This window comes from Anopheles arabiensis, chromosome 3 (assembly GCF_016920715.1).
Source record: "Anopheles arabiensis isolate DONGOLA chromosome 3, AaraD3, whole genome shotgun sequence".
Lineage (NCBI taxonomy): Eukaryota > Metazoa > Arthropoda > Insecta > Diptera > Culicidae > Anopheles > Anopheles arabiensis.
Genome location: NC_053518.1, coordinates 36,643,927 through 36,668,451, shown reverse-complemented (window position 1 = coordinate 36,668,451; position 24,525 = coordinate 36,643,927). Strand labels below are relative to the sequence as shown.

Here is a 24,525-nt window from a genome sequence, read left to right as displayed (position 1 = left end):
TTTTGTTTCTCTGTTTATTCATTTTCGATTTTTTGTTTAGTTTATGTTAAGAGGTGCTTTGGATATATCCTGGTCAGCGGCTATGATATCGGATTTGACAAAATAATTTAGAGCTCAAACCCTTTAAATCTTTGCATTCAAGCATTCAAATAATATGTATGCTTACAAATAAGAAATCGATATGAAGCGATAACATGGAATGATAATATGATTGTAAGTTCTTATCGTTAATCTAACACCCAGTTCTCGAATGGTAAGACATAGTTATGGCGCTGACGGTTACATAATAGTAATCGGCGTTCGCTGTTCTGGCGGGTTTGGACTAGAGGTGGGATTTAAGCACCATTCAAAAAGGTTTATACTTATAATTTTAAGTCAGTATCATATTAAATAAATTATCACTATTTAGTGGCTAAACCACCCCCCCCCCACCACACAAAATTACATCAAAATTAGCGCTTGATTCAGCTTACGCGGTTACTTCTCGATCGGTAATAGCGTATCTCGAGAAAATCCTGTCCTTAGGAGAGTAGCCAAGCATTCTATTTAGAAATCGTACAAAAATGAACGATAAATTTGGATTTTTCATTGGAGCTCACAAAATACACTTTACATTAAATAAAGTTTGTTAAACAATTGTGTCTACAGTTCAAGGATTGAGGGAGAGAATGATTCTATTCGCTTTCACGCTAGCTCACAATTAACCATCGAGACAGTAATTCACCGATTTATATATCGATTAGTCCTCTCTGATCTACCTCTGAGTGTTTCTAAGGTTAACGCTCCCTTACTTGTACAGTAAGCGTAACGAATTACTCATCCAAAAGTAACTAGTTTCTTTTCGGTACATTTTGTTGGAGATATTCCCACGTCTAATTTGCGTCATATGTACTTGAAAGTCGAATTTGTCGAATTATGGATTAGATACATAGCATATAATGTTTGAACAAAAATAGCACGTAGATAACATTGTTTAATTAATGAATTAAAAAGATAACAAAGTACTGCGACATTTTTAAAAATCCCTTGTGAAATCATTCAAGCACACGCCCAATCTGGGAATGCGTGAATTTGCGTTATTTGTTTGTGTGTTTAAACGGCCGCACAAGCGGGGAGTGAATGAGCGGGAACGAAGGTTCTACCAACGTGTTATGAATCATTGGCAAGAATTGCATTTTAACACGTTCTATCTTAATCGCACAGCAGAAGCAGTCACCCTCGGAATGTCGTGCCCGTACGATGGTTTGGATTAATTTGCACTAATATACCTCAAAACCTGCACTCCACCAACAAGATGGTACAACAATTGTGCAAAACAGTTTTAATATTAGTGAATCTCAGCGTTGCGCTCAGCATTGGTAAGTCATTGTTAGTCATAAGTTTTAAGACGTTATATTATATTTTACAATTTTATACTCTATTTCCCCAAGCAAAAGCATCCCTCATTCACATCAGTGGTCCAAGAATAGCGGTCCAGTACAGCAAGATACAGCTGCGCTGTATGGCTTCCACCGGGCAGAAGCATTTTCTTTGGTACTTTTCATCCAACGGATCTGCTGCAGCACAATATCCAAAGGAGGTAACAAAAAACCGCTCCGCTTAATTGCTCCCTCTATCTTAAACTATTTCACTTTCCAATTCCAAGCCACTCAGTTCACATCCTTTCAGCGCGATCCGGTTCGATACGCACGGAGCAATGCTAACGATACGAGCGGTGGATAGGACACACGTCGGTAGCTATCGTTGCTGTGCCACTGACACACTTTGCGCTACCATGAGCTTGTTCGTGGTGTCCGCCACGGACGATCCTTCGGAGCTGCGACCGACCGACAGCTTGGGTGGTGGTGGTGTTGCTGTACTGGACGTCCAAAGCGATGGAACGTTCGAGCTGGCCATCTTTCACGCACCGCTGCTCGAGGGAGAAATTAGCCTCGAACGGGAGGCGGTCGCCGTACGGTTCTGTGATCACTTTCGCCACCGTGCGGAAGAATGTAACGAGCAGCGCACGAACGGTGTCGTGGCGTACAGTGTGCGCAATGCAACGATGGAGGCGAGTGCACAGTTTCAGGTTAAGATAACGACCAACAAGCGGCTGGAAGTGATGCATCTGCACATTTTAATAAGAGGTAAAAAGGAAGGTCTTAAATGTGATCGTTTCATCGCTTCATACTATTCGTTTTGTAGGTAAACCTATCGTACGGATGGACACTTATTCTGTGTTAAGAAATTTAAGCCACATCAACTTAAGCTGTCAAGGATATGCTTATCCGACGCCGAGCGTTACCTTCACTTACACACCATGCCTGCCGACGGCAATGGACCGCTTAAGCGACATTCAAAGGGATGCCTGCGAGAAAAGCATAACCGTACCGCAACACATGGAACGCGTAAGTGGTCTGAATTAAACGGATATTTGAATTCTAAAAATACTCTTTAATGTTTCCCTCGCTCATCAGCTCTCACCCTTCAACTACACCACCATCTTTGAGGTGATCATCCCTTCCTGGCCGGTACAAAAGCCCGGCATCGTGTCCTGCCGGGCATCGAACGGTGAAGGATCTTCCTCGATCGAAACGTTACTGTTTGTGCGCAATTTCCACGAGCCAATGCAGTTCCGTATCGAATCGCCAACCGATGTGGTGCTGTACGATGACACCGTGAACATAACGTGCCAGACGGACGTTTACAACTTCACCAACCAGCTCACTATCCATCACGGTGGAAGTAGCATTCATCTCGCCGGGGAACAGCTCGGCTACGCGTGGACGATAACGTACCTGGCGCACATCACAAACGACTCACAGAACGAGGTAGTTTGTGAAGGTCACCACAAGAATGGGACCCGGGTCCGCAGCACGCTCAATCTATCGATCCAGTATCCCTCGAAACCGCACGTTGTGAGTGTGAACGATTCGGTGAACGTAACGATCGCGCACGGCGATGCGGTACGGCTCGAGTGTGACATCGACGGTACGCCTTCGCCCGACATTGTGTGGTTTAAGAACGATGCGCACCTGCGGCATGCGCAGGGACATTTCGTGCGCGTGGCGCTCGATGAGGACGAAACTCGAGCCACCTACCGATGTGTCGGTAGAAGCCGTTTGGGCAGGGCCACCAAAACGTGGTACATTGTGGTTGAAGGTGAGGAGATGTTGAGCAGGTGATGGGATAGTTTACTCATTTTCACGCATGATCTATTACAGAATCGATGCGTTGGTTGCTGATCGGTGGTCTGGGAGCGGGTGCTCTGATTGCTTTGCTAGTGATCGGCACGGTAGCGTGGAGTGTGGGAGCCTATCAACAGCTGCTGCACCGGCAGATGGATCTGGAAACGCAACTAAGGATGAGTAAAGAGAACGTAGCGGACGAGCTCATGACTGTACCGTTAAGTCAACGGAACTACAACACGCCCGGCATGGGCTCAAGCTTGGTGCATGAAGCCTGAAAGCATCCCATACGATAGGACTTACTATCATGCTATGAGGCAATAGAATAGCATGGTATACGTTAAACAGCTTTAAAAAATGATTAGGCTTTCGTTGGTCTTAAGTTTAAGTACAACTATTAAGCCACAGAAAAGCCAATCATAATAAAGACAGTATGAAATGTGATTACAATCCAGCTAAGAGAGAAGTTTGTTTATTAGTTTACTGCAAACCGCTAAAGTTGTGAATAAGGGTAAATGGATACGCTAGAGAAGAAGATAGACAAACCATTAAAGAATAGGAACCAAACAGAGCCAAAGTAAACAAATTAAAATCATAAATATACAAATGTTTCAAACATTTTAGAGAAGAAAAAAGGCAAAACAATACAATAATAATTATAAATAGTAGAGATTTTCAAGGATATAGTTTGCATTTTCTTTGCCTAACGACCTTCACAGTTATGACGGCTTATACAAGCAAATTGCACTTTTTTGCCGTTTGGATAGAAATTGAACTACGTTTACCCTTTTCACTGGACAATGTTAGGCTTTACTGAAATTATAATAAAAAAAAACTATCAAATATTATCTTTGGAAAAACATAGAGATAATAAAAACTGGATGATTTTAATCAAAACATAATATAAATGTTTAAAAATCATGAATTCAAATATATAATTGAACTCATTATCCGTGTTATTCGCATATCCAGGCGAGGTCGAGTCCCGAAGAGCCCGGATAAATGGCGCTCCACTGTAGATAAAAATAACTGTAACAATATTACAGAGATATATTGAAACATGAAAAGGAATAAAATCGTGTCAGGTCGTACGAATAAACAATCTATCTCCATCATGAAATCAAATCCCAACTTCACCTAGCTCTTTATACGCAGCTTTTTCTTCCACAACCAATGCAGTTAAAGAAAATGCTCCATTTATGGTTCACAAGTATTTTCATTTTACCAAAATTATGGATTCACTGATCGTCACTGATATTTAACAAGTCCCGAAAGGCTCTATAGGGCGGCATGTCCACGTAGAACTTTGCGCCAAATAGAAGAAGCAGAAGAACAAAAACAAGAAGACGTTAGATATTATTAATTTTAAGATTTTCTGTTGAGCCTTCTTTTTCCACTTTGTATTTAAAAACAGAGAGCAATCAAACAATATTTTAAAGAAACAAACGACATAATTGAAAACAGTTGAATAAGACATAATTGAAAACAGTTGTACTATTTCTTCCTAAGTAATTTAAAAAAAGTTTTTTTTTTACAACACTCGATTTATTTTTCTAAATACTAAAAGCAATTGCTATTCATAATATCAGAAATTGTAAAAAAATATTAAAAATTATGTTAAAATTCGAAAATACAATCTAACAATGGTGAAAAAGTGTTATGTCCTTAAACTTAATCATAAGATATTGAAATATTTTTAAAATGAAGAAATAGAGAAGAACTTGTGTAAAAAAAGTAATGTTTAAAATAATGAAATAATAAAACGACTGTCTCGCTTAGGCAAAACAAAAATCAAAATGGACCACCCTGTATCTCTGTTTTGCTAGGAAATTACGTATAAAATCGAATACAATTTATAGAAGAACAGAAATATTAAAATAATTACAATTAAAAAATCTTCACTCTCATAATTTTAACATTATAAATGATGATGATGATGATGATCATAAATGATTTAATAACAAAAATCAACAAACTTTCCCTTTCTAATGTTGCTATAATTCCTTCACACCGTCTACCATCATCAGATGTTTATAGCATGACTGTGTTTGTATGTGCGTTTCGTTTGTTTTGATATGCTGCCGCGGAAGCGATAGCATATTCCCCTCCGGTTGTCATCTACGCTCAGTTTTTAATTTGTTTTAATCTTACTTTAACCTTGCCCTTCATCTGCTTCGCAAGTATGGCCACTCCTTTGGCAGGAAAGCTAGCCCTTGTGACCGGTAAGTATGGTGGTTCGTGAAACTTGTCCTTAGTTAGCAGTTTGTTAGTAACATAAGTTAACTCTTCAACACCAAAACACCGGACCAACTATTACGTAAACCAGGTGCCGGTTCTGGAATTGGCCGTGCGACAACCAAACTGTTGGCACGCGATGGAGCGATCGTTGTAGCTGTCGATCGTAACGTACAGGCGGCCCAGGAAACGATCGCATCGCTCACGGCGGGCGACAATGCGGCCTACGAGATGGACGTCTCGTCCGGCGACAGTGTTGATGCCGTGCTGAAGGAAGTGATTGGCCGGTACAAGCGCCCACCGACGGTGGTCGTTAATTCGGCCGGTATTACCCGCGATAACTTCCTGCTGAAGATGCCCGAGTCCGACTTTGATGCGGTGATCAACGTGAACCTGAAGGGTACGTGGTTGGTGCTGCAACGTTTCGGCCGGGCCATGATCGAGCACGAGCTAGCTGGGTCGATGGTAAACGTGTCGTCGATCGTTGCCCGCACCGGGAACATCGGACAGTCGAACTATTCCCCGAGCAAGGCCGGAGTGGAAGCGATGACCAAGGTGGTGGCACGCGAGTTCGGCCGGTACAACATCCGGGTGAATGCGATCGTGCCCGGGTTCATCCACACGCCGATGACGGGGACGGTGCCGCAGAAGGTGAAAGATATGATCATCATGCAATGTGCGTTGCGGCGCTTCGGAAATCCGGAAGGTATGATAAGTGTTCCTTGGTCAATTGGAATTAGATTAGACTAAATTTAAAATATTTGTTTGCAGAAATTGCGGAGGTAGCAGCCTTTTTGGCATCGGAAAAGAGCAGCTACGTAAACGGTACCTCGATCGAAGTCACTGGCGGATAGACGAATTGAAATGGTCCATCTTCCGCCCAATATTACGGCTCAAAAGGATGATACAGGTGTTACAGCTCAAAGCTACCTCGTACAAAACCATACTACCTCCCTCAATTGTGCATTTAATATTGAGAATGATTGAAGTGGTTTTTTTCTCAATATTTTCTAACAACATTTTGCAACTCATCGTGTCATATGCATGTGATACATGTATGTAGAAAACGAAAAGAAATTAAATAAAAGATAACACTATCACCGTAAAGCCCCACACACTCACTTGCTCACAGGTACGGTTGCCATCCCGCAAACACTTGACAGAGGTTGCGCTTGTTCATCGCGTTGAAGATTAGCATTTGCACCTGTCCATCGACGGAGATGTACTTGTTGTCCTCCTGGCCAAGCAGCTTCTCTTCCACCTGCATCAACGTACGCTCGGCCGTCACGTTGATATTGGCCGCATCCATCGGCAGGCCACCGACCGCTCCATCAGCCTCATCAGCGTCACCCGAAGGCGAAAGGAAGGCTTGCTGTTGCCGACGGTTTGCTTTCTTGTTCGACAGCACGTTCCACGAGTAGAGCGGATCGTACAGCAGCACCTCCAGGATGGCGAGGATCACCGTCTGATTGTTCCGCAACACTTCCAGCGTTTTCTCACACGATCTGGAAAGCAATGAAGAAAGAGTGTTTTGTTTAACAGATGCAACCTTAACCAAAGAACATGTGCTTACTTGCGGAAAACACCCTCAACACCGCTTATCCCCATACCATCCACAATGTCACGCGTCAAGCGGAACGGGACGGTCTCCGGGGTGGGCAGATTTTTTCCCATCTCGAACGCGATGCCAAAATCGATATGGATCACCTCCCCCGTTAGCTTGTCGATCAGGATGTTCTGCACGTGCCGATCGCCGATGCCCAGCACGTACCCGATCATCGAGCTGGCGGCCACACTTTTGATGTAGTTCTGCTGCCGCTCGAACCACACGCCCGGCTTCAGGTACTGCTCGAGAAAGTAGTGCCGAAAGACGGGCCGAATTTTGTCACAGATTTCTTCATAATTTTTCAGTTTCTTCGGCAACGTCATGCCGGCCACCGCGTTCTGAGGAAAAGAGGAGAATTTTTCAACATCGTTAATATTTAAACAAAAAAACGCACTCAACAGCGTGTGCATACATTGGAAAACTTTTTCCGCGCCGCTGTCGGTTCCAGGTCCTGCGGCCGATACTTGGCATGCCCGGTAAGCAGCCACGCACCGATCGGCATCGTGTTGTTGCACCATTCCAGTATGCCGCTTTGCCGCGACAGCGGTACCACCTTGTACGTGCGCACGGACAGCTTCCGGTGCGCCGTTTCCTTATCGTGGCGCAGCAGTATATTCATTATACCGAACACCTGCTGCATTACCGCATCCTGGCGCATATCATCTTTCCCCTTGAGCAGCTGCGTCCGTTTCGTACCGTTCAGGCAAAGGCAGGCAAGCTTTTTCGGCGCATTAATTCCACCGACACCAATCACCTTCGCATCCCACCGCCTGATGCCTACGATGTGTGTGCGATAGTTGCCGGTCTTTAGGACGGGCAGCTCCACCGTTGGACAGTGGATGAGATCCAAGCCTTCCAGCTGCCCGAGCGGATCACGTTTCGTCATGGTGTACTCCCGGAAGGAGGGACTGTTGGAGAGCGTTTTGTTGGCCAGTTCGATCAGGGCGAGATTCATTCTCTCGGTTTGGTGCAGCATTTGCTCGAGCGTTGGCTCTTTGCGCAGCTTTTTGTACACCTCCCGCACACCCATTAAACGGTTATCGTTGGTGGGAGTTCTTGAAATGTTTAAAAATGCATTTAAATTTAACTTAATGTGTTATTCCACTATAATTAACCAGCACTTACTCGTGATCCGGTTGATCTTTATACGCATGCAGCTGCGCAAACACAAACGGAAGCGTGTGATGGGGATGGTCCAGGGCGCATCTTATCAAAGCTTTCTGCACCAGCGCACCAACCCCACTGTCCAGCCCGACGCGCGGTGTAAGCTGCGGTAAAACGGCAATAAACTTGTACGAAGGAATGGTAAGCAGCGACTCTTCGATCAACTCCTTTGCGCTCGTATTTTCCTGATTGTTCAACCACAGCGACATGATCCTAAATATCACCATGTCGCTCACGATCGTGCTCTGTTTCGCGTACATCAGATAATAGCACAGTGCCAGATTCAAGTAGTCCCAGCGATTCTGTTCCACCTCTTCGGCCGCTTTCTTGTCGCGCTGCAAGTTTTTCTGCATAAAGTGAAGCGAACGGCCAAGATCCTTGCGCCGCTGATCGGTGGCACGTTGCGTTTCCTCCCTCAGGCGGACCAGCTCGACCTCCATGCGGGCGAGATTCGTTTTCCGTGCCTCCCACTCCTGAGAGCGGATGAATTTGGTGAGCTGCAGGAAAGGGAGGAGTAAATTTTTCCTTTAGTTTACCCCATTTAACATTGAAATGCTCCTCAACCTACCCGCACAAACTCACGATCCGCGTACTTCGCGACGGTGTGCTGCACGGTGAAATTACGATCCACTTCGAAGCAACGATGGCTGGCGGGAACGTTCCCGGGCGATGTTTTCTGTTCGCCACCGGCCGCTGCCGCCGCCGTCTGTCGCGACAACACAAACTGGACACACTTTTCCGCTTGTTGAAAGTAGTCCGAGCATAGCGACTTGATCTCCTGCGAGTGGCCCTCCGCGAGGAACTCACCGTAAAGCCGGCACGCTACTCCCTTCACCATCGGATCAGTGTACTTAGTGCTGTTCATTACTTCCCACGCCAGCTCCTTCGCCAGCACCGGCTGGCCGGCACTCCAGTTGAGCTGTGCATTTTCCAGCATCACCACCGACTGCACGTTGGCCGGCAGCTCCTGCTTCCCGATCAGCACCACATTCCGTACCGCACAGTCCACGAAGCCTCGCAAGCGCGATTCGTGGATCAGCAGCAGCAGCGTGCTGTACACTGCCGGCGGTACCCATTTACGTTTCGCACGAATCCCGGCCGTGCTGAAGATGGACAGCCGCTGGGAAAGGATCGTTTCCAGCAGCGTGAACTCGCTGTGCGGCAGCTCGTCCTGTTCCCTCCACCGGTTCAGCAGGTCCTGCTCGCAGTCGATCTGTCTGGAGAAGTGTACCTCACCGAAGTCTTCGATCTGCTGCAGCATCCGCAACCGGCACAGCCCGTGGTAGATGTGTTTGGTGGATTCGATGCTGGTAAGCTTGAACAGCTCGCTAACGGCACGCTGCGCTGCCACGATCGCACTTTCCACCGCGAGTTCATCGCGCAGCTGCAAACACTTGAGCGCTTTGTAATGCGCTCGCTCGAAGGATCGCGACTGTAGGAGCAGAGCGCTCGAGCCGGCTGCCGGTGCTCTCTTCGGGATATTGGGAGCAACACCACCGTCCGTGTCGACTAGTACATTCCAGTCGGACAGCCGCCAGGCACACTCGTAATCAATCTGTTGCGGTGCGACATGTAACGATCTAGCCAAACCGTACAGTGACGAGTCTTTCAGTGTTTGCAAGATGGCATTCTGTGTGCCCGCACTGTCCAGGGTGCTATCCTGCGACCACGGTGTGCTTGCATCTTGCATAACCAAGCATCTGGCGTAATTCTGCTCTAGACGGTAATATTCCATCCGTTCCTGGATTGGGTTAAGGAATGATTTTACTGCATCGTTTACACCGATCGCCAAATGGCACGATTTCATTATGTTTAGCAGTTCCGGATGTCGTTTGGCATCATGCTTTCCTTGCTCCTCTTCCTCCCGGTACCAGAGGTCACCGTACAGGATGGCTTTAAAGTGTGCCTGACAGAATTGAGACGCTTGTGCGATTCGTAGATAGTTAACGGCAATTTTATACTGTGGAAAGCTATTACAAACAATATTTTTTTAAGAAAAATATTAACAAAAATCTGTAAATTACACTTACCATTGATTATGTATCCGAACACATTCCACAATGGTAAGCATCAGTTGAATAGCTTTCGGGTCATTGAAAATATTGTGAACCTCATTCTGAATGGTAGCGAACTTGTTGAAAAACTCATTAATCTGCAAAAAAAAAATATTAAAATGTATCCTTATGATCCGTGCTACTACTGTGCAACAAGAGCACTTACAAAGCTGCCGATACTATCAATGATTGACTCTTCGAATTGCTTGATCGTTATCTGTACCAGCAAAGGTACAAGCTTCTCGGCGAATGCCGTTTCCTGTTCGGCCAGCTTTTTAAGCATCGTATTTCCCAAAAATGACAGCAACGCGGCTGACAGCTGCTGCACGAAAGCGCTATACTCGATCCGTTCGTTGGCGAGCATTGGCCGCAACGACAAACTGCGTCCGGTGGTACGAGTGAAGAGTTTGATCTCTTCCGCAGAAGTTCCCAAAAATGGGTGCAGTGTTGGTAGTTTGGCTGTTAGAGATACGAATATGATCGAAGTTAAGATTTAAAATGGATTTCTATATGCAATTTTGTTTAGAATCTCACCCGCCAAAGCATGGAATGTTTTTCCGTACAGCATTTTGTAGCAAACCTGGGAGGCGTAGTTTGCAACCGGAACGTTTCTGTTCGTTAGCAGCTCGTTCAATTCGTTCAGCAGCACGGCAGCACATCGTTCGATTGCTTCCTTCGAGTTGTTGATCTAAAGGGAGATAGAAATTTAAAGTTAAACTGATATTGCTACTGCAGAGGGCTTTAAAACAGTACCGTATCGTATGCAATCGTTTCTGCGTCGGATTTTAACAGCATTGTTCCCAGATCGATTGGTCCTATTTCACCCAAACATCGGAGCGCTTCCATCGATCGCTTGTCGAAAGGCGAGCTGCGCACAACTTCCAGCAAAGTGTAAACTAACCGATGAAGAACGCTTTCCCCACTAGCACCCGACGATGTGCTTTGCTCGCTCAGCTCATCGCACAACAATTTAAGATCTTTCTTTTTTGTGGTGAGCTACAATAAAAAAATTAATAATTATATAACTTCCAAGTCACTCAAAATACAGCAAAAGCTTACCACAATCTTCAGCGCAGCCAAATCTTCGTATCTTAAATTGGGCAACTCAATCAGCGCCGCGATTTCTTCCCTTGGCAGCACATTTTCATGACCGATCGTTTTTTGGCGCGATATAGCAAGCCGCAACTGATCGAATCGTTCGTCCTTTGGTAGATAATTCAGCTTACCGATCGCACTCGCAAACGCGGTAGAGTGTTGCAAGATCAGAAACCGTAGCAGGGTTAGCGATTTTTGAGAAATCTCCGATGCCGGATCGACATTTTCCACCTCCAGCAATGATGACACTATGAAGTGCAAATGTTCCGAGAGCAGCTCGCACGCATCGCTAGATGCGACCACGTGCTCCAGGAACCGCCCGAAGCTGTTGAGCGTGGCAAGTCGTAGGGCGGGAAAGGAGGACAACAAGTGGCACAGGAAATACACCACATCTCGCACGAGATAGGGTTTGAACGCGCGTTCCTTCTGCTGTCCGATGTACTCTTTCAGATGGTCGAGGAACACCGTGTACTGGAAGAGATGTACCATTTTCTGCTCCGGTTCATCAGCCGCCCAAAGCCAGCGTTTGACATCCGTTAGGGTGCGTTCAATTGGTGAGCTGTTTTTTAGACACAAATTGCTCAGCAGCGTGTACTTGAACGATTGCGATCCCCATACCGACTGTTTCAGGTGCTCGAGCGCCGTCGAGTAAGTGGCTTTGCTAAGCGACAGATCGGCAACGAAGCAGCTTGGCAGGTCCTGCTCCAACAGCTTGCCCAGCTCGACGTGATCGTTCAATCGGTGGGTGAGAGTTTTGATAATTTCCGACACGTAATCTTTAAGATCTACCGTGCTTATTATAGGGGCAAGTGCTTTGTGCATCCGACTAGCCATTGCATCATACTTGGGCGCCATCCCTTCACATTTGGCGTACTTGGGCAGAAGGAACGAAACACATTTCGGCAGTATACTCTGGTAATGAAATGGGAAATTGTCATTTATCATTTTAAATTCATGCAAACGAAAACATACCTTCACCATTTCTGCCTGCTGTACGCCAATAGATTTGCAGAACTGCTCGAACCGTTCCGGCTGCATGCAGAGTAAGACGAAGGAAATGTTTTTCTTGAACAGTTGGATAAACTCTTCAATCGTGGCGATCTTTCCCGCTAGACGGAACGGGAAATGCAGCAACCGATTCCCTTTGGTTAGCCACAGCTCGAGTACGGTGTCCAGGTTAGCTTGAAGCAGCTTGCAGAAGTCGATATCGCTGGAGGTGCGCATAAGCCGTATGGTGTTTGCCATTTTGTCTAGAAGAAGGACACAAAATACAATAATTAAACTTTAATTGTTACCTATTGCTGTAACAACTCTTACCATCGTTTACGCTTCCCAACTGAACGAGCAGCACAAAGTCGCACAACGCGCGCCGGCGCAGCATGAAGCTAATGCGAAAGATGCCCAACAGCAGCTGAAGGCAGCCGCTAATCACGTTCATTCTCTCATCGTTCAGTTCCATCCCACCGTCGGTCGCTAGTAGCTCCTCGAACTGAATTTGATCGTACAGATGCAGCTGAAACTCGTAAAAGCTGCACGGAACCGACGAAAGGTCAGGATGTGACCATTCGAGTTGCATGAAGTGCAGAATATTCCTGACCGCTTCCAGCTTGATGCGATAGCTTGGGCTGCTCAGCAACGGCACCAATCCGTTGTAGATGCTCTGGTGCGTTGGCGTACGGATGTGTTGCGGGTAAGCGCGAAGCAGATACTTCACCTGCGCCAGTATCTTCACCTGCAGCTCGGTAGAGTACGTGTGTTTGGCGCACTGTTTTACGAACGAGTACAGCACGATCGTTACGTTGCGGATCATGTCTTCGTACGGGCTCACGAAGGCGGTTAAAGCTGAAACGGATTAAACACAATTTGAGAAGAGAGTTCAGTTGATCATAGCTACATTTACTTACAACCGTACAGATCGATAATCTGCTCCGTAATGTCAGGATTGGTGTAGTGGTTTTTGCACACATCTACCAGGTTTCTCAGTACCCATACGGCCACCACCTCATGGGAAGGTTGCGCCAGCAGTATTCGACACAGATCAAACAGATAGAACAAATCCAAACTGCAGAACACATTCAGTTCCAACCGATCCAGCAGCTCGTGAGCCTCGTTCAGGCTTGGCCCTTCGTACTGCAGATATTCCGCTACGACGTGGAGGAAACATCGCTGCAGTTGCTCTTCCGTGGCCAGTTTATCCGGCTGCAACACGGTCACGCACTGCGAATCCTCCCCCTCCTTCAGACTGATCTGCCCGATTGCCCATCGCATAATGAGCGTGTGTTCGGTTTGCTGCAGCAGCTTCCTTACCGACGGATGGTAAGGGCCACGAAAGATGGCCAACAATCGTTCGGCGAGGTTTCTGGTTTTGATCAGATTCAGCGTGGAGGCCGCATCGTTTTTCAACAGCCGTTCAAATCCACCGTTTAGTAGGTCGAACTTGAGCAGAACCTTTTTGTATAGCGGGCTCCTGGTGCACTGGTGCTCATCGTACGCGGCGTGCAGCAGCAAAATGTTGAGCATCTCCAGGTACAGCTCCAAATCGTCGCAGATGCATGCCAATCCATCGGCTAGAAAATCATTCCCATCGGGCAGGATATGCTTGTCGAAGCTTACTACCTCACACAGGCGCAAAAACAGTGGTTCGTTTATGTTGTACGAGATTCGTGCGCTGCCTTGCGGTGATTCCGCATCAATGCCTTCCTTTTTGTGCTGCTCCAACGCTAGCAATTCCTCTAAACTATGGTAACGAAGTCTTTGCTCGAGCGTTTGCAACTGCCCGTCTCGCTCCCGGTAAAAGGTATCGTGCACTACGGCGTATGTGTGCCGCTCTGTCTCATCCATTGCGCAACGTGTAGTCACCACGCAAAGGATCGAAATGCGTGCCAGCGTCTTTGCGCTCAGCCGCTCCTTTGCGTGCAGTATCGCTTTCGACTGTGTTTCGCGCGTCTGCGGATAGAGATAGTTGAGCAGCTTGGTCAGTACACCGTCGACACAGCCGAGACACTCGGCGTTGCCCACCGTCTCCAGGATGGACAGCACCGTGCCGACGTTAAGGTTCGTCTTCTCCACGGCATAGGTGTAAAAGGCTTCCAGCACGGTGCCGTTAAGGAAACCGACGTTCGGATACTTTCGATGGCGAATCAATAGCTGCAGCAGGAGATTGGATTTAGCGCACGTTCTTGCGGCGGTGTTGGTGCAGGCACGGAACGCAGCGGCTATCATTTTGGCCCAAAGCTCGCCAATCGATTCACCGCTGGCCGCCGCTGTGTTCAACGATCGATGGGTGGACTTTTGTTCGAACGCGAGCAGCACGGAACAGCACTGGTAGAAAGCATCATGCTCGTGCGGCGATTGTAGGCTCGGTTGCACATTGCACAACAGTTGCAACAGTTGCGCATAGTCGTCGCTAGTAAGTGCTGCCTCATATCTGTCTAGAACCGCAGAAAGGATGTACAACCTGGAGGAAAATGTTTATTAATGATCTTTTCTAGATGAAAGAGGAAGCGTGATCGTACCAACGCAAATTCAGATGATTCGGAGCAGTACCGACCATCTCCATGATGCTTTGCAGTTTGTTAAACTGTTTGTTCCGTTTTGCGGCCGTTTCTTCGCCGCTAGATTCCTTCCAATTATCCTCGTTCCAGTACACCTTTGAAAAAGGGATGAGTAAGTAGTAGTAATTTTCCCTTTAAAAATGCAGAAAAAAACTCAAATAGTCTTACCGTATAACACAACCGGGCGGCAAAGTCAATGAAACCATCAGCAAAAGGGGCCTCATTCGAGCCAAAGAACGAACTCTGATCCCGTGCCTTCATTTCACTCGTCAGTATGTAATGATATTCGCGCAACGTTTTCCTTCGCGCTTCATCGTCCTCGACCTGCTGCACACCGTCTCGGGTCAGTGGTTTCGCAAGGGTATGAGATTTTCCTCCCGGGTATAACATTATCAGCGACAGATGCATCAGCCGGAACAGTGGCGCTTTCTGTTCCTTGCGCAAGTTTGCTTCCTTGTAAATTTTCACCGTGCATGGAACGAGCGACTCCAAGAATGCAATTATCTTCGTCTTACAATCCACCGCTATCTGCACGTGGCGCAATCAAAGTGTGATTAGATTTAGCTTTGAGACAGCAAAAAACCCACCCCGGAGATGGTGTTAAACGCTACTTACCGCTTCTGTTATGTACAAAGCGATATTTATCAGATCGCATAAAACGTTACTTTTCTTCTCATTTACCGCCTGGCGCAGGTGGACAATCAGCCGGCTCAAATAGTCCGCCAGCAGTGTTTGCATCGAACAGTTGGCTAAAAATTTCACCACAGCCAGCGAGAGACAGTTGGCCGCCAGGTGCTTTGGTACGTGCGCTGAATCCAGTATCACGAAACAGCAGTCAAGAATTTCTGCAAAAAAATCCCCGTTTAATACTACATAAAGTAAATCAACCTTTCCAACCCCTCTGCTTACCTTTCCAGTGCTCGTAGCTCACCGGCGTTAGGCACCATTTGGAGCACAGCACGAACTTGTTCAGCACGTGCAGAAAGCACACACCAAAACTGTCCCGCATCGCTTGATCGTTGATCGCGCGCACAAAGCACCCGATCAGCTGGCTGTGCGGTAGCTGCGGCGCATCCCGATCCATCGCCAGCTCAACGAGCTTGTGCAGCACCACGACGTAGTCGTGGTTCTTGCTCTGCACCTGGGCCGTATTGGCGTAGCTCTGCTTCTGTATACCGTGGTAAGCCGCATCCAGCACCGCGCACCACTGCGTCTCGAACGCATCCGATGCCATGTAGTCGAGAAAATCGTCCTCCCGGTTGTTCAGGATGGTGCTCATCTTGTTGAACGCCTTCTGCCGCACGGTAACCTTCTCGGACGACATCTCCACCAGCAGCAGACAGAGGTCGCGGTCCATCACCGACATTCTGCTGCTGCTGCTGCTGCTGGACGAGGAAGAGGCCATCGTGGTTCGTGGGGCGTGGTTTGTTTCAAGTTGTATCTGTAAAGAAAATTAAAAACATAATTTAGAATTTATATAAAATAACCCTTATCTCCTTTTAACCTTTTTTCCGTAAATCCTGTTGGAACTTCTTGTTCGTACGAAAAGAAAATGCAGACTAATTTATTCTCTATTTCAATAAAGCCTACTACACTTCGTTTAAACTAGCGATGTTGCTATGATCACAACAAATCCTCCTTTAATATTGTGATATTGCACCATAATTCTACGCTAAAAAACACAAAAACTAACAACCCATTTTGCTCGCGTTCATAAGCATCATAACAAAAGAAACCCAAAAAAAATTAGTTCGATTTATTTGTTTGTTCTTTTTCGACAATTCCATCGTGGATATCTCCTTTTTTTTGTTCATTTTTCTTAGACACATTTTCTCTATCGCATGTTTCGGAATTTGCGCTTAATTGCTTTTTAATTACAGAGCTTTTACATGGATAGTTTAACTCAATTGCAGTTTTTTTATGCTGCTCAGTGTTTAAGTTTATGTTCAGGATTATAGCCTAAAATGCTCATTTACACAGCTTTCTTGGCATGTTGGCTCTCTTCACATGTTTTAAACCGTTCTTATATTGGAAAGTAGGTAGAGAAATCAAAGCAATTCATGTGAGTTGTGTAATAGGTTTTAAGTTCTCCGAAAAGTGATTGCAGTGCCATAGTACATCTAGCTGGTACATTTGAAAAGGAAAGAAGTAATCGTGTAAAGAAGTTCAGTGAGTGATAAACACCAACGGACACGTGAAAAAAGGAGCTATCGAAAGATTAGTCTAAAAACAAGTTCAGGTAAATGCACTCAACTATAAAATTATGTATCTATAGATTTAGGTAGTACTGAATGAAGAGACGAATGTGTGTTTAATGTTTCGTTTTATAGTGCCGTCAGCGGGCACGGACAGTGTTTACAGTGTTCTGCTACTCTTCCCATTCCTCATTGCACGTGAAGCTTAATTGTGTAAAGGGCGGATGGATGTAACAAAGTGGCTCAAATGCAGTTTACAGGGTTTTTTCATAGTTATGAGACACTACTCCTTGACTCTTTCTAATTGGGAAGTGAACTTCACATGACGGAAATTGGACTCTATTGCACCCTTTTTGGAAAGGTTCGTTGGAAATTCCTATTGGATATGTCCAACAAGGGTGCTATAGAGTCCAATTCCCGTTACATTTTACTTAAGGAAGAGTCAATAAAGTGTCCCACAGCTATGAGAACGCCTGGGGAAAACCCTGCCACATTGCACATCGAGACTGTCATCCTTGGCCAGTTAACTAACTTACACTACACTAAAGAGTTCGATTCGATCGATTCGCATTCCTATTCAAACCGTACGGGCTGCTGGCTTTGTTTGCGCGAAACACTATGGGCGAAATTAAATATCAGCACGAGCACGACATGCGGATAACCTAATAACCTAACCGGGGAGGTAAGAGGGGGGGGGCTTTATAGGTCGTGCCCTAACTTAAATGACTATATAACACGGTTTGCAAAAGCAATATCTAACGATACCATTCGGTTCACAGGGGTTTATATGGAGAGGAGCATGGAATATATTAATTTCGGCGTGTGACAGAGTTTACGCAATTCAGTTTACGCTACCTTTTCACACACACACGTGTGTCTTACATACGCAAAGCCTAATAAATAAAGAACATTAAATGATCATCGACAACGCAGTATCAGTTCTTCTCTTGCCACACTTTACAAGTGTGAGGTTGTGTGTGTGTGTGGGTGTGTGTTAGGCTAAAAACTAGTCTTCTCTAGATTTTCACATTAAAATGTATATGGTAATATCGCAATATTTCGCTTATTGAAAAGCAGATTGAGAGCAATTAAATTAAATTTAAAAAAACCGAAGCTTAGTATCGACATTAACGGGATTTGTTGGTTAAATCATCTTACGTGACTATCATTAAATTACCAATTCGAATTAATTATCAATGCGTTGCATTGTGCGCGCGTAACAGTACCATCTTTATCCTGCAAAGAGGGGAACGGTAAAAAACGGATTTTTTCGCCCCACTTCTCCTTGCTCCACAAGGTTAAGCGCATTATCTTCACTTGGCAACGCCTGGCTCTTGCAGTGACTGTTTCCTACCCGACTTGGGCTTGCCGTTCCCATTGTCGGTAATGAAGTTCAGCAGCTCCGTCCCATCGACCCGCGTGCCGAACCGCGCAAAGTGCACGATCAGCGTACGGACGATGTTGTTGTCCGGGTTGATCGTAATGCTGCTGCTGCGGATCGGTCCCACGCTTTCCTTCACAATGCGGTTCACGTCCCCGAGGAACGATACCCACCAGCCATCCTCGGAAGCTTTCAGCAGCGCGGACGGGTTCTTGCCACAGAACATCTCCATCTGAAAGATGATCGTGATGATGCAGGAGAGCAGGAACTTGCTGCTGACGATGCACTGCATCACCTTGCCGGCAGTGCCGATCGTTTTCGCCACCAGCAGCAGCTCCTTGATCGTGCCGTACCGCAGCTGGCGCTCGAACTCACCGAACAGCGTCAGCAGCAGCCCGTCCGCATCGTCCCGATCCTTCCTCGGCAGGGAGGGCAGCGCGACGAAGATCATGCCCCACAGCATCCACCGGCCCGGATGCTCGTGCAGGACGGCCAACGAGCGGCGCAGCAGTATGCGCCCCTTGCGCACGGCCAGTATGGAGGAGATTTTGTCCTGCGAAAGCTGCGCTACGAGCGACCCGGCCAGCTCGTCGTACGACTCTTCCGGCTCGAGCGGCTCACTCGGCGCGGAATCGCTCGATAGCGACGCAATCGTGGAACCGTCGTTTGAACCAATCTTGGCGCCCGCTTCTGACAAACACGCCACACCGCTGCCGCTGCCGGTGCTGCTGGTTCGCTCCCGCATTTTCTTTTCGCGCAGCGCTTTCATCGCTTCGATCGCAACGGGATTGCCGAGATCTTCCAGCTTGAGCACCAGCTTGTACAGCGTCTCGATGAGCAGCAGCACATGGCGAGCTTTGCGCTGGATAGCGGCGGGCGGCGGTTCAAGTGCCGGCACGCCATTTCCGTTCAGCTGGTCGCTGCCCATCACGTCGGCGTCGATGAGCTTTCGCGGCGCTATCACACTACCGCACTGCAGCTTGCCGAGCGAATTTTGAAACTGGAGCGGGGTATACGCTCGACCACCACCCGCCGGCGCTGAGCCATCCTTTCCCTCGCTACCGCCGTTCGGGTACGAGCGGGATTCGGAACTGCGACGTTCCCGGTTCGTGCCGAGCAGTCCGCTCTTGCCGTTCTTCGACAGCAGCGACAGTAACAGCAGCTGCGCATGCTCCTTCGGCTGGGTGAACGGATGGTTGAGCTGATTTTCGCGATAGATCCGATTATCGCCCTCGCCCTTCGCCGCTGCCAGCCGCTGCTTGTACACGGTGAAATAGTAATCGTTAAAGTAGGGCGCGTCCGAGTTGAGCTGCGTCAGCTGTATCCCGATTAGCCACTGCTTGTCGCGATTGCTCATCATGTTTGCGTACTCATCGCGCTCCTCTGGCTGCCCGCCGCCTGCAGTGCTCGATGGCATTCCATTGCCTACTCGGGATCGTTGCTGCTGCTGCTGCTGGAAATGGTGCTGCTGCTTCATAAAACTCGCCCTTGGCAGAGCTACTAGCGGGGCTGCTTTGTTCACGCCATTGCCGCAAACGCTGAGCGTGCTGGCCGCAGCGAGCTGTCGGTTGAACGCGAGCAGCGGATGGTTTTGTTGAATTTCCTGCACCAGCCGCTGGTTGAACTGGTTCGTCGGCAGGGGCGTCGGGCTGCGCTGCATCAAAAAGGGCGGCGGCCCACCCGGCGCTGGTCCCGGATGGCGGGGAGGTAGCGGCGGTGGCGGACCCATCTGTACCGGGCCGGGGCCACCCAGAAACCCTTGCAGCGGGGAACCGTACGAGCAGCGCTGCGGGAATGCCGGATGCATCGCCAGGTTGTTGATTGGCGTCGAGTATGGTCGGGCGGCTAGCATGTTGTATGGCAGCAAACCAAGCGGAAGACGGTTCGCGTTGTTCAGCATGGGAGGCGGAGGTGCCGGCGGTGGTGGCTGCGACGGTCCGGGCGGGAACAGGGCAGCGGGACCGGCGTTTCGGGCGCCCAGCAGCGAGGGCGGCGGGGTGAGCAGCGCCGGTGGTACCCGTAACGGTGGTGCTGCTACTGGCGAGGAGATCATCGGGATCGGCGGCTGCATACTCTTTACCTCCTTGGCGGGTGTGAAATGTTCGCGAGCTTTCACTGGTGGTGGTGGTTGGGCCGGGACCGGTGCCGGTGTGCGGAATGGTTGCAGTGTCTGCTGCTGCTGGTGAAATTGGTTGTGATGGAAATGGAGTTGGTGTTGTTGTTGTTGCTGCTGCTGCTGCTGTGACATTTGCTTTTGCAGCATACTTTGATGCTGATTTTGCTGATGCTGATGCTGGATGATGGTTCGTTCAATGTCCTCCACTGACAGCATCTTCATGGGTGGAAACAAGCCCGGTGGCAGTGAGGGAGGCGGTTTTGGCGGCAGGCTACCTCCCCCGATCGGATGCGCCGGTTCCGGTGGTCGAAAGGCGCTCTGCTGTGGTGGCAGGGCAGAAAATGGCGTACCGCTGGGCCTATACTCGCTGTACGGTGGCTGCACCGGAGCCGGTACCTTCGCCGGGCTGCCCCAGATGCTCGGATCCAGCCGTAGCTTGCTCGCGAACTCATCGCCAATGCTTTGGGCCACCACACTGCTACGGCCGCTCTCGCTGTTGTTGTTGTTGTTGCTGTTGCCGTGATTGTTGTTGCTATAGAAGAGATTAAGCTTCGATAGCTGCAGATCCAGCTCGTAGTCGTCAAACAGCAGATCGACACTGCTGCTGCCCCCATCGTCCTCATCCTCCCCAAGGAAGGAACCGGTTCGCCCCCCATTCCTGCCACTTTCCAGCCGCACGAGATGCTCGTGGATGTCCTCCCAGTCGCCCTTGTCCGCCGCACCGAACGTTTCGTCATTCAGGGCGTCATACTCTTCCTCGTCCGAGATGTCTTCTTTGCATCGGCGCCGCTGCAGCGGCGAATGCAGTTCGGCGGTGCGCCGCGGTGCTGCCTGGAAGAATCGGCGAGCTTCCTCCTCCTCCTCCTCCTCGTCGTTCTCACCCGGCAGACTGGTATCGAAGCCGAAAAAGGAATCCATCACTGGGCTTTAGCACTGCATCCGTACGAACGGTCAAGGCGTGCAACACAAATCACAGTTTTCCATCCAGCACCACCACCACACCACACAGCAAAACTGGTTCGGGCATTCGGTTTTGGGGTCGAAACTGCACAACAGCCGCGTCACTGCTACGGTTGAACTATTACTTTCGTTTTGCTAGCTTTCCGATCATTACTGAATCCGAAAGCACTAAATCCTTTGGCAAAAAACAATCACATCTACGCTAGTTGCGATGGTGAAACACTTGTGCATCGACAGAAAATCCTTTTCCTGCTGTATCCATCGAACCAACAAATAAATGACAACCGACGACACAAACTGTCAAACGCGACCGCCACTGCCGAAGTGCTGAACGTGGGCGTTATAAACGCGGTGCCCGCAGGCCAAAAACCGGTTTTTGCGAGATCGCCAACGCTCCAAATCTCTGCGATTTTCCCTCGCTGGCGATGCTTTTTGTAAGTTGTTATGACGGTTTTTGAGGGTTCAAGAAGGTCGCCAAAAAGCTCGCACTGATGTACGATTGTGTTGGTGGGCAAAATTAAATGGCCAATAAAATTAACACACTCCTCCACCTCCCCCCTCATTGACCTCACGGGGACTATATTTCATGTGTGTGCCATTTAATATATTCGCTCCGTCGTCTCACTTGCTCGTACAGTCTGAACTCACTGGTTGAACTTCGATTCCCTGCCAACTATTGAATATGTGCTTTTTAGTTGGCCCGTTTTTCCATACAAATTTTTTTTGAAATTTTTCTCGGCAAGCCATGAGATTTTTGTGAAATTTTCAAAAACCGAGTTTTCGATACAAACGCATGCTTGTCAGCCAACTATCGAGCATTCATCTAAAAAGCATGCCAACTAAAAAGCGTTCAACTATTGTCCAATTCTTCAATTCTTACTGTACATGTTCCGCTATCACATCAGCTGGTCCGTTGGTAGCTTTTTATGTACAGTCTTATTTGAGGGTGATCTTGACGTTGAGAGAATCGGGAAAAGTCGGATGTGAACTTTTAACGGTGCTTTTATGAACGTACAATCAGAATTCAATAGTTGCACGCTTTTTAGTTGGCATGCTTTTTAGCTCGATAGTTGGCTGACAGTTCAATTAAAAAGCATGCGTTTGTATGGGAAACCGGTTTTTGAAAAATTCACAAAATTCTCAAGGCTTGCCGAGAAAAATTTCAGACTTTTTTTGTATGGAAAAACGTGCCAACTAAAAAGCACATATTCAATAGTTGGCAGGGAATCTAAGTTCAACCAGTGACTTCAGACAGTATTTATTTCGTGCCAGCTCTGACGAGGCCATTCGCATGCATTAACGTTTGATGGTTACGTAGCTATAAACAAGCGTAGGTGTAGATGGAACTCAAATAAGTTAAAAAAAACGGTGGACCCCTCATAACGAGTACCCCTTATAATGAGATTTTCGCATAACGAGCAAATCTCTAAATCTCTACAATTACCCCTCTTAACGAGTAAAATCTCGTATAACGAACCATTTCATTTTTGTTTCCAATAAGACATCGTGATCATTTCGAGAGTTTTAATACTAAGAATCGTTAAATATAAAACTATTTCCAAAATAGTTATGAGTGTGGAGGAAAAGTGTTAGGAAGGTGACACAGTAACGCACACTGCCTGTCCAAAACTCACGAAGTCATGCAACAATCGAAACAAGCCGGTGGATCGTCCACTCTATATCCCGAAAACTCTTTTCTGATCAGATAGCGGAGCTGAGAGTTTTACTGCGCTTATTTACAGGTGGAGCAGGTGAGGAAATGTCTTCCTGTTTGATTTCTGTATTTGCTTACTTCTTATTCAACAATATTGGAGGATCTTCGGCTTCGGCCGTGGAAGTGGGCAAGATGTGGATTTTAGTGTGTAATGTATGAAACGTGTGTGTTTTGTAAGTGTGAGGTATATTTTAGAATGGATTCTTGATGTACTTATCATAAAGGCGAACATTTCGATTCTTATACGGACGTCAGACGAAGCGTAAACTTTGGCGTAAACTGAATTTCAGCCATACAACCCTGAAATCTTTTGACAGGAAGTTTACGCTCTCCCATACAAATCAAGCGTAAACTTTTTGAGTTTACGCCTCGTGTGACGTCCGTATTAGAATTTGTCAATGAATTACAGTTGCCACTTGGAGGAGTTCAGTATGGTTGTGATGCATATATTCCCTATATAACTGCACTTTTCTTGACCTGGAACCAATTGTTTCACTTTACATACAAATTGTATGAAAAAGAGCCTCCCACATAATGAGCGTTCGAAGTGAAAGGGGAAGGGGGAGGAGGGGGCAAGCACAAGCTCACATTGATACGAGCACTGTCGGCAAGTAAAGCCAGGGTAGAGAAAATGAGCGAGATGCAGCGATATCCGAACGTCAAAAACCCTCGCCATGTTGTGCGGGAGGCCAAAATCAGATTTATGCTCTACGGGTTTGCAGTTTGTGTACCGGCATTCGCGAGAAAACGGGCCGATTTTTTTATCAAAACAATAGCGGCTTCTTTGTCAAGGTCACCGGATTTTACTGTGCCGAGGAAGCAGGCAAGTGGCCTATATGCATGTAATTCACCCGAAAAATGCATTAGCAAACACAATTCTTACCTGACGTGGTATTTTGTGCCATAATATGAAGGAGGAAGGCGCAAATTTTCAGCCTACAATGTACAAAACAACTAAACTAACACAAGAACATTCCGTGTATCCCGAACAATACTGTTGAAGTGCATACATATTTTACATTTTACTCTCAGCCCCATTCCGAAAGAAGCTAATTTACATACCGTGTCGTTCTAACCGATGCTGGGGGCAATTAATTTTCAAAGAAACACAATTCCTCGGTTGCTTTCCTTTCGCAGAACTACGATACAAACAAAAACACGAACGGTACACGATATGACAAGTTCCAGAGATCGGCGCGCGCTGTCAACTCCTGAAACGCGTCTAATATGATTTGAAATTTGAAAAATGACACACCGTTGAAGGTCTAGAAATTAGGTTACATT

General features: G+C 47.3%; 4 protein-coding genes across 7 annotated transcripts; 2 read left to right on the top strand and 2 right to left on the bottom strand.

The window, feature by feature from the left end:
* The first annotated feature begins 1,044 nt into the window (after positions 1–1,044).
* On the top strand, positions 1,045–4,631 carry LOC120900115 (hemicentin-1-like). Its single transcript, XM_040306724.1, has 6 exons — positions 1,045–1,358; positions 1,431–1,579; positions 1,646–2,126; positions 2,185–2,387; positions 2,457–3,141; positions 3,204–4,631. Exons 1-6 carry the CDS (start codon positions 1,295–1,297, stop codon positions 3,443–3,445), a joined length of 1,824 nt encoding a protein of 607 aa, XP_040162658.1. The 5' UTR covers positions 1,045–1,294; the 3' UTR covers positions 3,446–4,631.
* On the bottom strand, positions 3,957–24,423 carry LOC120900113 (serine/threonine-protein kinase ATM). Of its 4 annotated transcripts, none has more exons than XM_040306722.1 (19): positions 16,380–16,422; positions 15,785–16,316; positions 15,491–15,720; positions 15,044–15,403; positions 14,837–14,970; positions 13,226–14,778; positions 12,639–13,163; positions 12,294–12,571; positions 11,286–12,233; positions 10,980–11,222; positions 10,761–10,914; positions 10,393–10,685; positions 10,203–10,324; positions 8,741–10,142; positions 8,134–8,669; positions 7,421–8,063; positions 6,976–7,346; positions 6,525–6,907; positions 3,957–3,980 (listed from the first exon to the last, which is right to left on the bottom strand). In XM_040306722.1, the coding sequence occupies exons 2-18, from the start codon at positions 16,278–16,280 to the stop codon at positions 6,529–6,531; spliced, it is 8,667 nt and encodes a 2,888-aa protein (XP_040162656.1). In that variant the 5' UTR covers positions 16,281–16,316; positions 16,380–16,422; the 3' UTR covers positions 3,957–3,980; positions 6,525–6,528. The 4 variants fall into 4 exon arrangements, with proteins under 4 accessions (XP_040162656.1, XP_040162655.1, XP_040162654.1 ...); XM_040306721.1 differs by lacking the exons at positions 3,957–3,980; positions 16,380–16,422 and adding exons at positions 24,125–24,177; positions 24,304–24,403 and having other exon boundaries at positions 6,439–6,907; XM_040306720.1 differs by lacking the exons at positions 3,957–3,980; positions 16,380–16,422 and adding an exon at positions 24,304–24,423 and having other exon boundaries at positions 6,439–6,907.
* On the top strand, positions 5,194–6,517 carry LOC120900116 (estradiol 17-beta-dehydrogenase 8). The gene is made up of 3 exons (XM_040306725.1): positions 5,194–5,389; positions 5,494–6,108; positions 6,174–6,517. Exons 1-3 carry the CDS (start codon positions 5,350–5,352, stop codon positions 6,254–6,256), a joined length of 738 nt encoding a protein of 245 aa, XP_040162659.1. The 5' UTR covers positions 5,194–5,349; the 3' UTR covers positions 6,257–6,517.
* On the bottom strand, positions 16,575–21,821 carry LOC120900114 (protein PAT1 homolog 1). The gene has a single exon (XM_040306723.1). It carries the CDS (start codon positions 21,483–21,485, stop codon positions 18,384–18,386), a length of 3,102 nt encoding a protein of 1,033 aa, XP_040162657.1. The 5' UTR covers positions 21,486–21,821; the 3' UTR covers positions 16,575–18,383.
* Positions 24,424–24,525: the final 102 nt, after the last annotated feature.